The sequence below is a fragment of the Histomonas meleagridis genome (genome assembly GCF_020186115.1).
Source record: "Histomonas meleagridis strain 2922-C6/04-10x chromosome Unknown scaffold_61, whole genome shotgun sequence".
Lineage (NCBI taxonomy): Eukaryota > Parabasalia > Tritrichomonadida > Dientamoebidae > Histomonas > Histomonas meleagridis.
This window is the reverse complement of record NW_027150931.1, coordinates 1,474,003-1,486,687: the sequence shown is the minus strand read 5'-3', so window position 1 is coordinate 1,486,687 and position 12,685 is coordinate 1,474,003. Positions and strand designations below refer to the sequence as shown.

Sequence of the window (12,685 nt, the reverse complement as noted above, 5' to 3'; positions counted from 1 at the left end):
TTTGAAATAAATTGATTATTTTGGTTGTATAATATTATGATATATTACAAAAAGTTCATAAATTGAATACGTGGTATTTGAATTTTTGTCACACCCAACATTTGACCCAAAAAACATTGAAAACTTAACTAAGTTTTAGAAGAATAAAAAATTCTCCCATAATTCTGAGTCTCTTTCTTCACTAAAGATATTGAGTTCGGATGATTCCATTAAAAACGAATCATCAAATCGATGCATGTTAAAACTCACTTTTAAATCCTTTATAGGATTTGATACCGAAATTTGAGGCACTTGAATCGGACAGCTTTCGGTTTGCTGATGAGTTGTTGTCTTAGTGTGGTGGCGCGAAATAAGGTTCCAACGATTTCGTATGCTATTGTCAGATCGGTTGTTAAAGAACCTCGCAAGCTTATTCCACCTCGGCCCAATTTCTGTGAACTTCTCCTGAAGAATCATGTCTTCCTCAGGTGTCCATGGGTCTTTTCGCAAATCAGGATTAATATAATTGCACCATCGCTCGCGGCACTGCCTTGGATTTCTAGTTCCCATCAGCTGAGATATTTTAATCCAGTCTTTAGTGCCTTCTTGTTTCACCAAAGAAATTAATTTTGCATCTTCTTCAGGGGTAAATTTAATCTTCTTTGATGCTTTGCGTCCAGAGCTCCTAACATCTTGTGCAAACACAGGGATGGTGACATTCTGGTTTTGCTGCTCGAAAATGTTCATTTGACGCAACTGAATTAAATTTGAATGCTCTGGCCGTATTATGCCATAAATTTGAATAAATCACTTTGTTACAATTATTGAAAGAGAACATGAGGTTTTTTCAAAAAAATTCAATCTGGGGACAAATTACAATGTATTCTACAAAAATCTTTGTGGTTAACATATTAATTTTAATATAAATAAAAATATATGATGTCACATATCCGTAGTAACTAATTATAATGATAATCTTGGAAATATTCTTTAAATAGTTAGATAAATATATTTTGATAATGAAAGTTTTCCCTTCACAAAAATATATTCCAATTGAAATATATTCAATGTTTACGGTTGGCGCCGTTTTTAAAAAATTATTAACGGACTATATAAAAACGTACGAAATATTTGCAGCTTATCTATTTGTAAAAGCTTTATATTCATTTGGTAATGTGAATAAAAATCCATCGCGTTGATCTTTTTAAGTCATTGACTTATATAATTTTTTACATATTATCAAAATAATAATTTCCTATTTTGTTGAATTATGCCTAAAAGTATGCTTTTAACAAGTAAAGAATATTCTTTTCCAATAATAATCTCTATAAAAATTAAACAATGAAAATATTGCAATTTGAGAACCAAATACATTGAGAAAATATTTTTCCATTTATAGCTCTGACCCAAAGCAATAAATATCTTACCTAAGCTGCCAAAAAACGAAAACAAATTTTACTGTAATTTTTTTCATCTCTTTTTTTCTTTGAAAAAAAAAAAAATGAAATCATAAGTATTTATTCAATTTTTTGGGTTTGCACTCGGAGCCTCGCTTTTCGTTCCCAAGTAAGATGCAATGAGATTATCATTGCACTTTACGTTAGCACTTTTTGTCAGATTTTTAATTGTTGCGACTTTGTTTCTCGTGAAGAATGCCGCTGCCTCTGGGTCTTCTACAACCGTTATAGGCTTCCTTGCTAATTTCTTCAAGTATTCATTTCTTTCATCTGCTAATGTCTGATTTTGTAATGATGTTAATGCCCTTAAAATTATTTCCTTCTTTCGTGATTTTATCTCTAGGATCGTATTTGCTAATGATAAGCCTTGAGACAAAAGTTGATATGCAAAATCATAACATTCGCCACAACTTCCAAACTCGTCCCAAAGCGAAGCAAAGTTTTCAGGAGTGAATATATTTTCCTTTTCGACCAAGATTTGCTTTGCTTCTTCTTGATTGAATGGGGGAATATCAACAAGAGTGAATAAATCATGTTCAAGAGGTATAGTATGATCAATGAGTGAACTCTGGTCAGAGATTTCGAAGATGACTGGGAATGACAAATTGAAATCAAGAAATTCATGAGATTCTTCCCAAAATACAGAGAGACGTTCAGAGGCGCTTTGTACTTTGCGGAGATTCTCAATGTTATGGATAATGACAACGGGTTCAATGATTGGTGAGATTAGATTTAATATGTAAAAGAGAGCTTTGTAAGTAATATGTGAGTTCCCACTGATTGTGTTAACAACACCGAGGATGGCAGAAAGGATTTCATTAAGTTCTTTGTTTGCAAGACGTGGTTTTACATTAACAGATTTTGCATGTGCTGAAAGAAGAAATTCATCTAATAATGGTTTGACCGAGCGGAAGGAATATGAGCCTTTGGATATGGATCTGAATGAATTAATAAATGTTTCACTTATTATTGATATTATATCTTTGGGAGTAGAGTATTGTCCTATTTCTAAGAAGTCAAAGTTAAGAACAAGAGATCCATTGGCTGCTAGCATTTTGCCAAATTCATTGATTCCACGAGTTTTTCCTGAATTTGAAGCTCCATAAACTAATAAATATTGATTATATGTCTTATTGTTGATATAATTTTGGAGAGATGAATTGAATTTTTGACTAAAGATATATGGAAAAACTTTATCATATTTAATTGGTTCATCATAAATAATTTGTTCTTTTCGAGTAAAATAAAAATATCCAGCACCTGCAGCGATTATGATGATGGCGAGAATAATTATAATAAATGAGATCCCGCTTTTCTTTGTCTGTTCGTTCTCTGCCATTAAAAATCTTTATGAAATGTTATGTGAAAATGAAATATTTTTTGAAGAAATCAAACAAAAATTCGTTATAAATCCTGGAAATCTGTCGTTAACTTAAAGGCCCCCATTATACTCGAAAAAGCCTTATTTGTGTTCATGATATTTTTCAAAAATATATTTAAAGATTAAACAATATATTAGGGTATTTTTTTTTTTATATTATTCCTTGGCAAACCATGAATATATGAAAGATTTCAAATGTATATATATATATATATATATATATATGTCTTGATATTCTATAATATAAAAAAAAAACTCAGTTATTTTTTCTAATTAATAAATTTTTTTCTTTTTATTAAGTGTTTCCAATTTTTGTGAATTTATAAAATTATTTATTAGCTATATAAAAATATATATTAAAAAGGATATTATTATCATTTTTCGAATAATCAACTATTCATAAACTAAATCATATTTTGTTTTTGAAGTGTATTTTTATTTCACATAGAGTTTATTAAATGTTTAAACCAAAAATAATTTTTTTTGAGTTTTACTAATTCACAATTAAAAATGACATATATTTCATTATAAGGTTTTTATTTATTATTTTTTATTATGCTTGAAATTCATTATTATTTGAACTTGGATTAGCTTCGTTATCAGTAATTGATTCTTGCGAGTCATCTACCATTAAATGAGGACATCCAATTAAATGTTCATAAACAGGATTTGCAACAAATGCTCTATTTTTCTTTCCAACTGATGAGGAAAACAAACAAGAATCGCTTTTGTCCACACCACTTGGGAAATCATCTGCAAATTCACATTGAACTGTTGTAGAGTATATTCCATTATTTATCATTTTATTATGAACTAATTGTAAAACATTTCCATAATTTTCTTTCGAATCGATTATAATATGTGCAAGAGCAATGTAATTTTCTTTGCATAATTCCCAAATATGTAGTTCATGAATACAAATAATTGATGGGATTTCTAAAAGTTCATTTTTAATTTTATCATAATCAATTTTTTCTGGACATCTTTCAATTACAATTTTGGATGTTTTTATAAATAATTTCGATGATCCTAAAGCTAAAACAATAACAATTAAAATTGAAATTGCTGGATCTACATACATTTTATACTTCCAATCAGTAAATGTAACAACACATGCTGAAATTACAACTCCAATCGAACCTAAGAAATCTCCAAGAACATGAAGGAATACGCCTGCTAAATTATCAGAATGGCTATGATCATGAAACACAAATAATCCTACAATATTAATAAATAAACCAAGTGAACCAACAATGAAAAAGAGCATTGGTTGTTGAATATCTTTAACTTCAAAAAATCGCTCAATTGCACTGAAAAATAAAGTTAAACATATTGCTAAAAGGAAAACTGAATTAATTAAGCCGCCTAAAACTTCTGTTCGAGACCAACCAAATGTCATTTTAGACGTAGGTAAATCTTTAGATAACCTGTGAGCTACAAGACCAATGATTAAACTTGCGATATCTGAAAGCATGTGAAATGCATCTGATTGAAGAGATAAAGATTTAGATATAAACCCAACAATTAATTCTGCTAAAAAGAATATAGAATTTAATACTATCATTGTGATCAATCGCCATGTTGATTTAGGATGTGAATGTTGTTGCTCTCCTTTTTCCAAGCTTACTTCAAGAAGCTCATCACAGTTTACTGGTTCAATGAGATCCATATGATGATTATTTTTCGAACTCATACAAAAATGAAATGATATCTCCATCAGAATCACAATTCAAAAATTGAATGGGTAATCCTTTGAAAATCACAAGTGAAATCACCGGCACTTTTGTTCGCCTCTCAGAAAAAGTTATTTTTCTAAGCAATTGAATTTTGTTGAACATCTTTTTGTATGCCCAAATTTGCCAGTGATGCATATTCAGATGAAACATATTTCGATAAGTTCAATCATAATAATTTCATATATCCTATCTGATAGATTTATTATTGGAATCGAGTTTAAATTAATTTAAAAAAAAATTTAATGATCATTTAAAAATTTGAATAAATTTTTAAGATTACATATTATTGATCATTTTAATTATTTTTTTATAATGAAATCACATTCCACAATTCTGTTTTTCATTGATTTTGTTTTATTGTATAAGTTAAATATTAAAATAATAATTATACTATTTTGCTTAAAATTGTAATTTACAAAAGAAACAAATTTTTACTTTAAACGATTTTTCATTTTTGCGAGAACAAGACTAAACAAATGATAAAAAGTTTCAGAAACATTTTTGCCGCTCTTTGCAGACGTTTCGAAGAATTGAATTCCGAGTTTTTTGGCATAGGCATTTGCCTCTTCGATTGAAACAGATGCTTTAGGCGAATCTGATTTGTTTCCACAAAGAACTGCTGATGATAAATCTGCACCATATTTTTTGGCCTCATCTATCCAACGGCCAATTTGATTAAATGAATCTCTTGATGATATATCAAAAACAATTAAGAATCCATCTGTATCACTGTAAAACTCGTTTCTAACTTCGAAATATGAATCATCACCTGACATATCCCAAAAGTGAGCATAAAATTGAATGCCATCAAGGGAAAATTCGCGTGCACCATAATCAATTCCAATTGTTGGTATATATTGTGAGACAAATCGATTCCCTTCACAAAACCGTTTTATTAAACAGCTTTTTCCAACTCTGCTTTCACCCATTGAAACAATTTTAATTTTTGGATGAATGCATTTTTTGTTCATTTTTTAAATCGAACAAAGACTGTCAATTCATGATTCATTATTATAATGAACTCAAGTTATTATAATTAACTCTAAGTTTACTCTGATATCACAGTAATGATAAATTTCTATAATAAGTCAACAGATAATTAAAACCGAGGATTTGGTTATCATAATTAAAAAAAATAAATTAATGTTTTAATGATGGACAAAGTCAGCAACAAATCAATTAATTTAAAAGTTAAGCTAAGTTTCACTAAAGAAACAATATATAAACTTGAAAATGTATTTACAAATGAACACCTTCAGCTGAATCACATCACATTTATTTAATAAATAATTAATAACGATTTCACATGTGTGCTATTTTGTCCTACCATTTATGTCTGTTTTAGGTTAGTAAAATTCTTTACCTTTCGTTTTTGGCTATATAATTAATCACTAAACTATAACTTTCATATGTATATCCTTTGCTTTAATAATCAGAATGGAAGCAAAAACATAAAACGTAACTTCCATTGTCTTTATGAAAACAAAGGCATCATAAATAGCATATGTAGATTTGAAAAAATCGGTAGCAATTTTTTGATTAGATTATCAATCATTGAGCACAAGTTTTCTTATCAATAATTTATCAGTTTTAATTTCCATTTTTGTTTTTAATCACTTAGAAAAAAGAATCAAAAATAGTGTAAAAAGTGTCAATGAAAATAAAAATATGGAAAACTTCTTAAAAATGGAACTCTCCAAATAGATTTCCAAATTTTCTGCTGTAAGTCATGGCACATAGAGTTTTTGAGGTGTAGATTTTATGTATATTAAATTTATCATATGATAATGAGCTAATACTTGATTCATTTATTTTATTTTTAGAATCATAATATTTTTGATATTTTAGTCAACTAATGATTCAGCAATTAAAACAATAAAATGGTGAATATGCCTTAAACAATTCAGATTTTTACACTTCGCCAAACCGCTGTTGTAAAAATATGAAAGATTCAATTTTTCAGATTATACAGAAAATTGAAATATTTACACTACACAAAAGTGTGATTCAACTGAGAAAAGTGACAAATGTAGCGCGTTCAAACCCATGAAACCGTTTAATTTTTTAAACATATTTTAGCGGTTTTCCTGCAGAAACAAGTCAGATCATCTTTGAATGGCTGAAACAAGTTTTGGAGATTTCAAAGATCAAATCCAAGAGATAATCAATGAAACAGTAAAGAGCCACTTGGAAGATAAGGTATATAAAGCTGAAAATGTTAAAGGTTGGTGCGAAGAAATTATTCGTGACATCTTAAAGAAACTTAGCGATAAGAAATTCCAGCCATTCAAATATTTGGCTAACTGTTTAGTTCTTTCAAAGAGAAGCAATGGTGTTCATACTGTTACAATGTCACTTTGGGATCCCCAAAATGATGGAAGTGTTACAAACCAATGGGTTAACGACACCATGCAGTGCATCACCACAGTTTGGGGACTTAAGTATTAAAAGCACTTGATTTTTTTTTCATCTTTTTTTTTCTTATATAATTACACTTTCTTAAAATGTCACTATTATTTTACTTTGGTACTATTATATGGTGTGTATTGTTGATATTGTTTTATTGATTTAGTTAACAAAAAAGATAATTAAATAAGATATATATTCTTAAGTCGGACTTAAACTTTTTGTCTGGCTTCGCATTAAAAAATATAAACGCAGAGGATATGACAACCCCTTTCGATTTCCTTATTGCTAATTTTAGATTTTTTTAGAGAAAATACGTTTAAAAAATACAAGGATGGATCAACCCCAATGGATGACGAACTCAATTGCATATCTCTCTAATATTCTTAAAAACGATGCAACGCCAAAATATCTTCTTGGTATTTGCATTGGAAATATTGTTGTAATGGTTTTTAATGCATTTGTCAAAAAATTAAGTTATTTTGTTATTGCTGCTTTCCCTTTATTTGGTGCATTTTTGATTTCACTCACTGATATTCAACCTAATGACATATGTCAGTTCTTAGATCTAATATTTATCATTATTCACTCTTATCTTTTAGTTAGGTTTTCAATGCTTTTGTCATTCAAATGCATTTATAAACACAGAGATGATCCTTCCCAATACAAACAACTTATTATTTTAATATCATTTATTTCAATATCAATTTCGTTATACATTATTTACTATTGTTTGGATTACTCACATATTACCAAGTTACAGTATTTATTTTTTGGGGTCAATTTAATTTCGCTTGTTACTACACTCTATTTAGAAAATGGAATAATTTCCGATTTTGCATGCGTTTTCATGTTTTCAACAACTTACTCTTTCTCCAGTCATGGGAATGTAATTAACTTTATTACATGTATTAGGGCATTATTAATGATTATAACTGTTGTATCGCCAACTCTTGTTTCATTATCATCTGAAAATGATCACAGCATTGTTTTATTTACAATGAAGAAACAAAGAACACGTGTAATGCTGGTAATGACCCTTATTTCCTACTTCTTGTTATCACCAAAATGTGTTCTTGAAGAAGGAAATGAAATTTGCATCATACCATCATTTGCAATTCCAATTATTTATTGCATACTATTGTTTTATGGATCAGTTTCTGATCAACCAATTTTCTAATTTCTGGCTTAAACTTTGGCCAATTGTGTTATTTTATTAAAACATTAATTTCATAACGATTTTTTCGACCGTTAACTAAACGGTCTCTTGATTGAGAAACTTTGTTCGAACATTTCGATGTCTGATTTTTTCTTTCCTTCAACACAAGGATCAATGAATCCTCCATCTGAGCACCAAAAAAGTGTAGGTACTGGTATAAAATTTTGTAAAGAATGCAATAATATGCTTGTCCCAAAAGCTGATCAACAAAATTTAAGATTAATGTACGTATGTAAGAATTGCGGGCATGAAGAACCAGCTGAATCAAATAGAGTTTACATCAATGTTTTGAAACGTTCCTCTGATCAGTCTTATATCGCACATCGCTTAATTGCTGACGATCCAACTCTAAAAAGAAGGGTTGCACACTGCCCAAACTGTCAGCAAGATAATGATTGCGTTTTCTTCTTTGCTCCAACACTTGCAGGTACAGATACTTTGTCTGAAATGATGGAATGTACGGTATGCCACCACCAGTGGACCAATGATCAGTAAATAAAAAATTCGATAAAGCAAATCGAATTTTTTTAGGTTTAAATTGTGAAAAATAAAAATTAATTTTCCAAAAAAATCATGAAACAAGTATCAAACAAACTTTCATATCTGAACTCAAACAACAAAAAAGTATGTTATGAGTTATAGTTTAGTTCAGAAGAACATTCCAAGAATCTTGCCACCAGCATTCTTTTTACGAGCTTCTTCATGGTCCAAAATTCCGTGTGATGTTGTAAGAACAACATATCCAAATTGACGGGATGGGAGGAGCTTTGATTGCCAGTTTTCTAATTCGGTAAGTTGAACATCGAAGCGTGGGCAAATAGCAACACACTTATTCAAACGTCCAAGCAAGTTAATGATGATCTTGCCAGAACGGTGGTCATCAATAACTTCGAATTCACCAATATATCCACGTTTCATCATAACCTTAAGGAATTGAATGATAACTTTGCTGCATGGGCGAACGAGGACTTGGCGTTTTCCTTGGCGTTCGGCATTTGTGATAGCTTTAAGAGCATCTGCGAGAACTGAAGTTCTGACCATTTGGAGAAAGGTTGGCCAAAACCGCCGCGACCGTTAATGATAATTGAATAAAAATTTGAAGAATTTGTCGAATGTCTGTGAGTAATTAACCTGAAATATGTATTTTCCCCTTACTTATAATTGGCTTTCATTTATGAATTCAAGAAATTTAATAAAATTTTTAAAAATAGATTTATCATAAATTATTTATTTTCTCAGATTATAATCATTTCAAATATAACCACATATTAAAGAGCTTAACAGCGCATTATTTTTTTTATCTATTAATACTAAATTATTCAGATCATATCCAAAGAAATATTTAATCAGCTGATTCAATTCAACCCAATGAAATATAAAAATTAAAAAGGAAAAAATTCCATTTTATTGGAATTCAACATTTCTTATGATTGGTTTTGCTCCTCATTTTGTTGTTCTTTTCCTTCATCTGCTTCTTTCTTTTCTTCGTCTGCTTCCTTCTTTTCTTCGTTTACGACGACTGCTTCAGGTTTAGCTTCGCGTTCGATAACATGTTTTGGCATTTCTGGATGTGGACCTTGATGATGTGCAAAGTGTCCATGGAGACGATTGCGGAGGTTGTGGAAGTTATTCTTGATGTGGTTTTGGAGTATGAGTGGGAGAAGCATAATTCCATTGATGAGGATCCACATTATGAGAGCACCTGGGAATGAGAGGAAAAGATAGAAAATGAAGTTAAGGGCAAAGAATGTAAGGCCCATGTTCATAATGTTCTTGTTGTTAAGACCGTTCTTTGCAGATGCAACTTGGTTTTCAATAATGTAATAAATTGTTCCACAGAATGCACTGATTTGACCAATATCGTAGCGCTTACGTGGGGCATCTGGTGCAAGGGTTTTGACTTTCTTTCCTAAAATGAATTTCCTGATGAGTTTTTCAAGAATTGATTTGTAATATGGAAGTAATGCCCAAAGGCCGACAATTATGGCAATAAGTGACATTGGTGGAAGATGGAGAAGATATATAAGGAGAAAGATGATGTTGACAGATAAATAAAGAACTATTGACTTTACTTTCTTGAGACAAAGAGCAACATCTTCAAATTTGTAAACATCTTCTTCAATAGGAACTAATTTTGCATGAATTCTCGCAGCGAATGCCTTTGCTTGTACAAGAGACATTGATATTTGACAGCAAAAAGTGACAAAAAGCCGTTTTGTTTGATTATTTCATATGACATTTCAGTAATGGTGCGAATTAAGAAACGATTTATTGTATTTCAAATATTAACAGATGAAAGCGCAAGTAAATACTCTCCTTCTCCTGAAGATATAATAACTGAAATTTATCCATCCTTCCAAGAAATGTTTGGAATATTTGGTGCAGGAAATGTAATGCCTTTCCTTAAAGTAATGTTTTGGATACCAGAAAAAAGACTAGGGGTGTTTCGGGTGCCACGTGATTGGTGTTTGAATTTCAAAATTTTCTTAGAATCAATAGAGACATTTCATGGAATCAATGTTCAGTTCCAAATTCACCATATTTCTGGAACAATCGATCAGGCACAACGTTGGCTTGATGAAAATAATTATGTTATTCAATAAATTAAATAGATATTATTCAGCATTTATTTTCACAAAATAAATTTATTAAACTTCATTTCATACAAAATGTAAGCAATAGGTGTGGTAAATTAAACAATTAGAGGAAAAAAAATAATGTATTTTTTAAATAAAAAAAAGTAATTCAACTTATAAAGAAAATAAATGTAAGGACAATGTATGCCTTTTTTGCTGTATTGGTATACATTTTCCCCTTACAATTTTAATTAAGTGGCATTGATCGATTAGCAACTTTGTAACAGCGTACGTTTATTGTCACTTTTGAACATAAAAGGATGTGATGGAACAAAACCAGATTCTGGTTTCATTCCTTACAAGACTCCGTAAAAAAGCACCAGAATCGGAACAAGAAAGTATTGGTGTTGTTATTAATAGCATTGGTTTATGCCCAATAATTTTGAATTTGGAAGATTCTTTAGATTTAATTGGAGTTGATGAATATATAGGAAAACAGCTTGAAATATTTTTCTCTGGTGTCGACAATTATGTGCCAAAAGAAGGATCTGTTTCTCGTCAAATGTTAAAAGCTCTTCATGAATCATATCCAAATAAAATGACAAAATCTGATATCCTAAGAGCTATCAAATATAGACCTCCTCCATACAATAGTTTTAGACACAAACAGTTTTTTGGCAGTTGGGGCTCCATAAAAACACTTCAAGAACATGGTTTAGTCGAAAAAGAATCAGGCAAACCTGCCAAGTATTTTCTTACTTCTCATGGGAAGTCTCTTTCTGACGAACTTTTTGGAGTTCTCACCAATCTAAATGATATTGATCCATCCATTTCCAAGATATCAATAATTGCAAATCAAAACGAAATTAAATGTCGTGCTTCTATTGATATATCTTACATTCTCCGCCAGACCCAAATTGAATGGCGCCCACTTGATATCCCAGTTGGAACATTTTGGTTTTCTAATCGAACCGAAATTTTTGATTTTTTAATACAAATTGCAACAGTCAGTGACTTATCGAATGACTCATTAAAGCGTCGTTTTAGCTCAAGTCCTTTTTCCAGAAAAGTATTTTTAATACCAAACACAAAAGAAACTCAAACACAATCCGAACTTAAACTTCGAATTGCATTTGAATATGGAATAGAAGTCGTTTTTTGTGACTCTAGTATTTCTATTTCGCGTTACATCTCTTCCCTTTCCAAAATCATTTTCGAGTCCTCGCAAACGGTCGGAAACTTTGACGAAGTTGTCAAATTTTGCAAAGAAACGAAGTTCGGCCAAACCGTCGGGTCTGTTTGGAAGGAACAAATCAAGCTAATCCCTGGCGTTGGACCGAACCTTGCCGCTAATTTAGCAATGAGATTTAAAACGCCTTTCGAGTTGATGGAAGAATTGGAAAAAAATGACAACCCAGAAGAAACGTTAATAGAGGAAATATTGAAAAGATGGGGAAGAAGACCAAGAAAAAATACCGTAGAAGCAATTTTAAGATTGTTTGCTGGTGAATAAAATTTTTTAGAATAAGCAATGTTTTGTGAAATAATTTTCAAACGTCGTTTGTAAAGTTTTCAAATTTGCATTCAATTTCCAAATCCTTGCTCAGAATTCTGCAATTGAAAATAATGGAATAAACCATTGATCACAATCAAAAAGCAATAAAGTGATGTGGCAGGATGACAACAATCCCGACCCTCGAAAAAATGATTAAGGCGGAAAGCCGAAATCTTTCAACACAAATTTTAAAAGAACAAGAAGAAGTGCTGGTCATTACATTTTAATGAGAGGATGTGGTTAAATTCAAAAAATAATCAATGATTTCCAGGCCTGGAACGAGCAAAGACAAGACCAACATTCTCAATATTCAGAAGTCTTTCAATTTTTCAGAAGACTGTATATTTATCGATGCTTTATCGGTTCAAAAGCTTAC

The 12,685-nt window shown here is 30.6% G+C and overlaps 8 protein-coding genes across 8 annotated transcripts; 3 read left to right on the top strand and 5 right to left on the bottom strand.

Annotated features, from left to right (window-relative positions):
* Nucleotides 1-1,500: 1,500 nt before the first annotated feature.
* On the bottom strand, nt 1,501-2,775 carry GO595_010502 (uncharacterized protein; the record flags this gene model as incomplete). The annotated part of the gene is made up of 1 exon (XM_067913188.1): nt 1,501-2,775. One exon carries the CDS (start codon nt 2,773-2,775, stop codon nt 1,501-1,503), a length of 1,275 nt encoding a protein of 424 aa, XP_067769240.1.
* Nucleotides 2,776-3,370: 595 nt separating this feature from the next.
* Nucleotides 3,371-4,486, bottom strand: GO595_010501 (cation efflux family protein; the record flags this gene model as incomplete). Its single annotated transcript, XM_067913187.1, has 1 exon — nt 3,371-4,486. One exon carries the CDS (start codon nt 4,484-4,486, stop codon nt 3,371-3,373), a length of 1,116 nt encoding a protein of 371 aa, XP_067769239.1.
* A 498-nt stretch (nt 4,487-4,984) lies between these two features.
* GO595_010500 (small GTP-binding protein) lies at nt 4,985-5,329 on the bottom strand (the record flags this gene model as incomplete). Its single annotated transcript, XM_067913186.1, has 1 exon — nt 4,985-5,329. The coding sequence occupies one exon, from the start codon at nt 5,327-5,329 to the stop codon at nt 4,985-4,987; it is 345 nt and encodes a 114-aa protein (XP_067769238.1).
* Nucleotides 5,330-6,668: 1,339 nt separating this feature from the next.
* Nucleotides 6,669-7,001, top strand: GO595_010499 (dynein light chain Tctex-type 1; the record flags this gene model as incomplete). The annotated part of the gene is made up of 1 exon (XM_067913185.1): nt 6,669-7,001. The coding sequence occupies one exon, from the start codon at nt 6,669-6,671 to the stop codon at nt 6,999-7,001; it is 333 nt and encodes a 110-aa protein (XP_067769237.1).
* A 1,255-nt stretch (nt 7,002-8,256) lies between these two features.
* Nucleotides 8,257-8,673, top strand: GO595_010498 (DNA-directed RNA polymerase II subunit RPB9; the record flags this gene model as incomplete). Its single annotated transcript, XM_067913184.1, has 1 exon — nt 8,257-8,673. One exon carries the CDS (start codon nt 8,257-8,259, stop codon nt 8,671-8,673), a length of 417 nt encoding a protein of 138 aa, XP_067769236.1.
* A 153-nt stretch (nt 8,674-8,826) lies between these two features.
* Nucleotides 8,827-9,219, bottom strand: GO595_010497 (40S ribosomal protein S15a; the record flags this gene model as incomplete). The annotated part of the gene is made up of 1 exon (XM_067913183.1): nt 8,827-9,219. The coding sequence occupies one exon, from the start codon at nt 9,217-9,219 to the stop codon at nt 8,827-8,829; it is 393 nt and encodes a 130-aa protein (XP_067769235.1).
* Nucleotides 9,220-9,602: 383 nt separating this feature from the next.
* On the bottom strand, nt 9,603-10,358 carry GO595_010496 (uncharacterized protein; the record flags this gene model as incomplete). The annotated part of the gene is made up of 1 exon (XM_067913182.1): nt 9,603-10,358. The coding sequence occupies one exon, from the start codon at nt 10,356-10,358 to the stop codon at nt 9,603-9,605; it is 756 nt and encodes a 251-aa protein (XP_067769234.1).
* A 721-nt stretch (nt 10,359-11,079) lies between these two features.
* On the top strand, nt 11,080-12,267 carry GO595_010495 (small nuclear ribonucleoprotein E; the record flags this gene model as incomplete). Its single annotated transcript, XM_067913181.1, has 1 exon — nt 11,080-12,267. The coding sequence occupies one exon, from the start codon at nt 11,080-11,082 to the stop codon at nt 12,265-12,267; it is 1,188 nt and encodes a 395-aa protein (XP_067769233.1).
* Nucleotides 12,268-12,685: the final 418 nt, after the last annotated feature.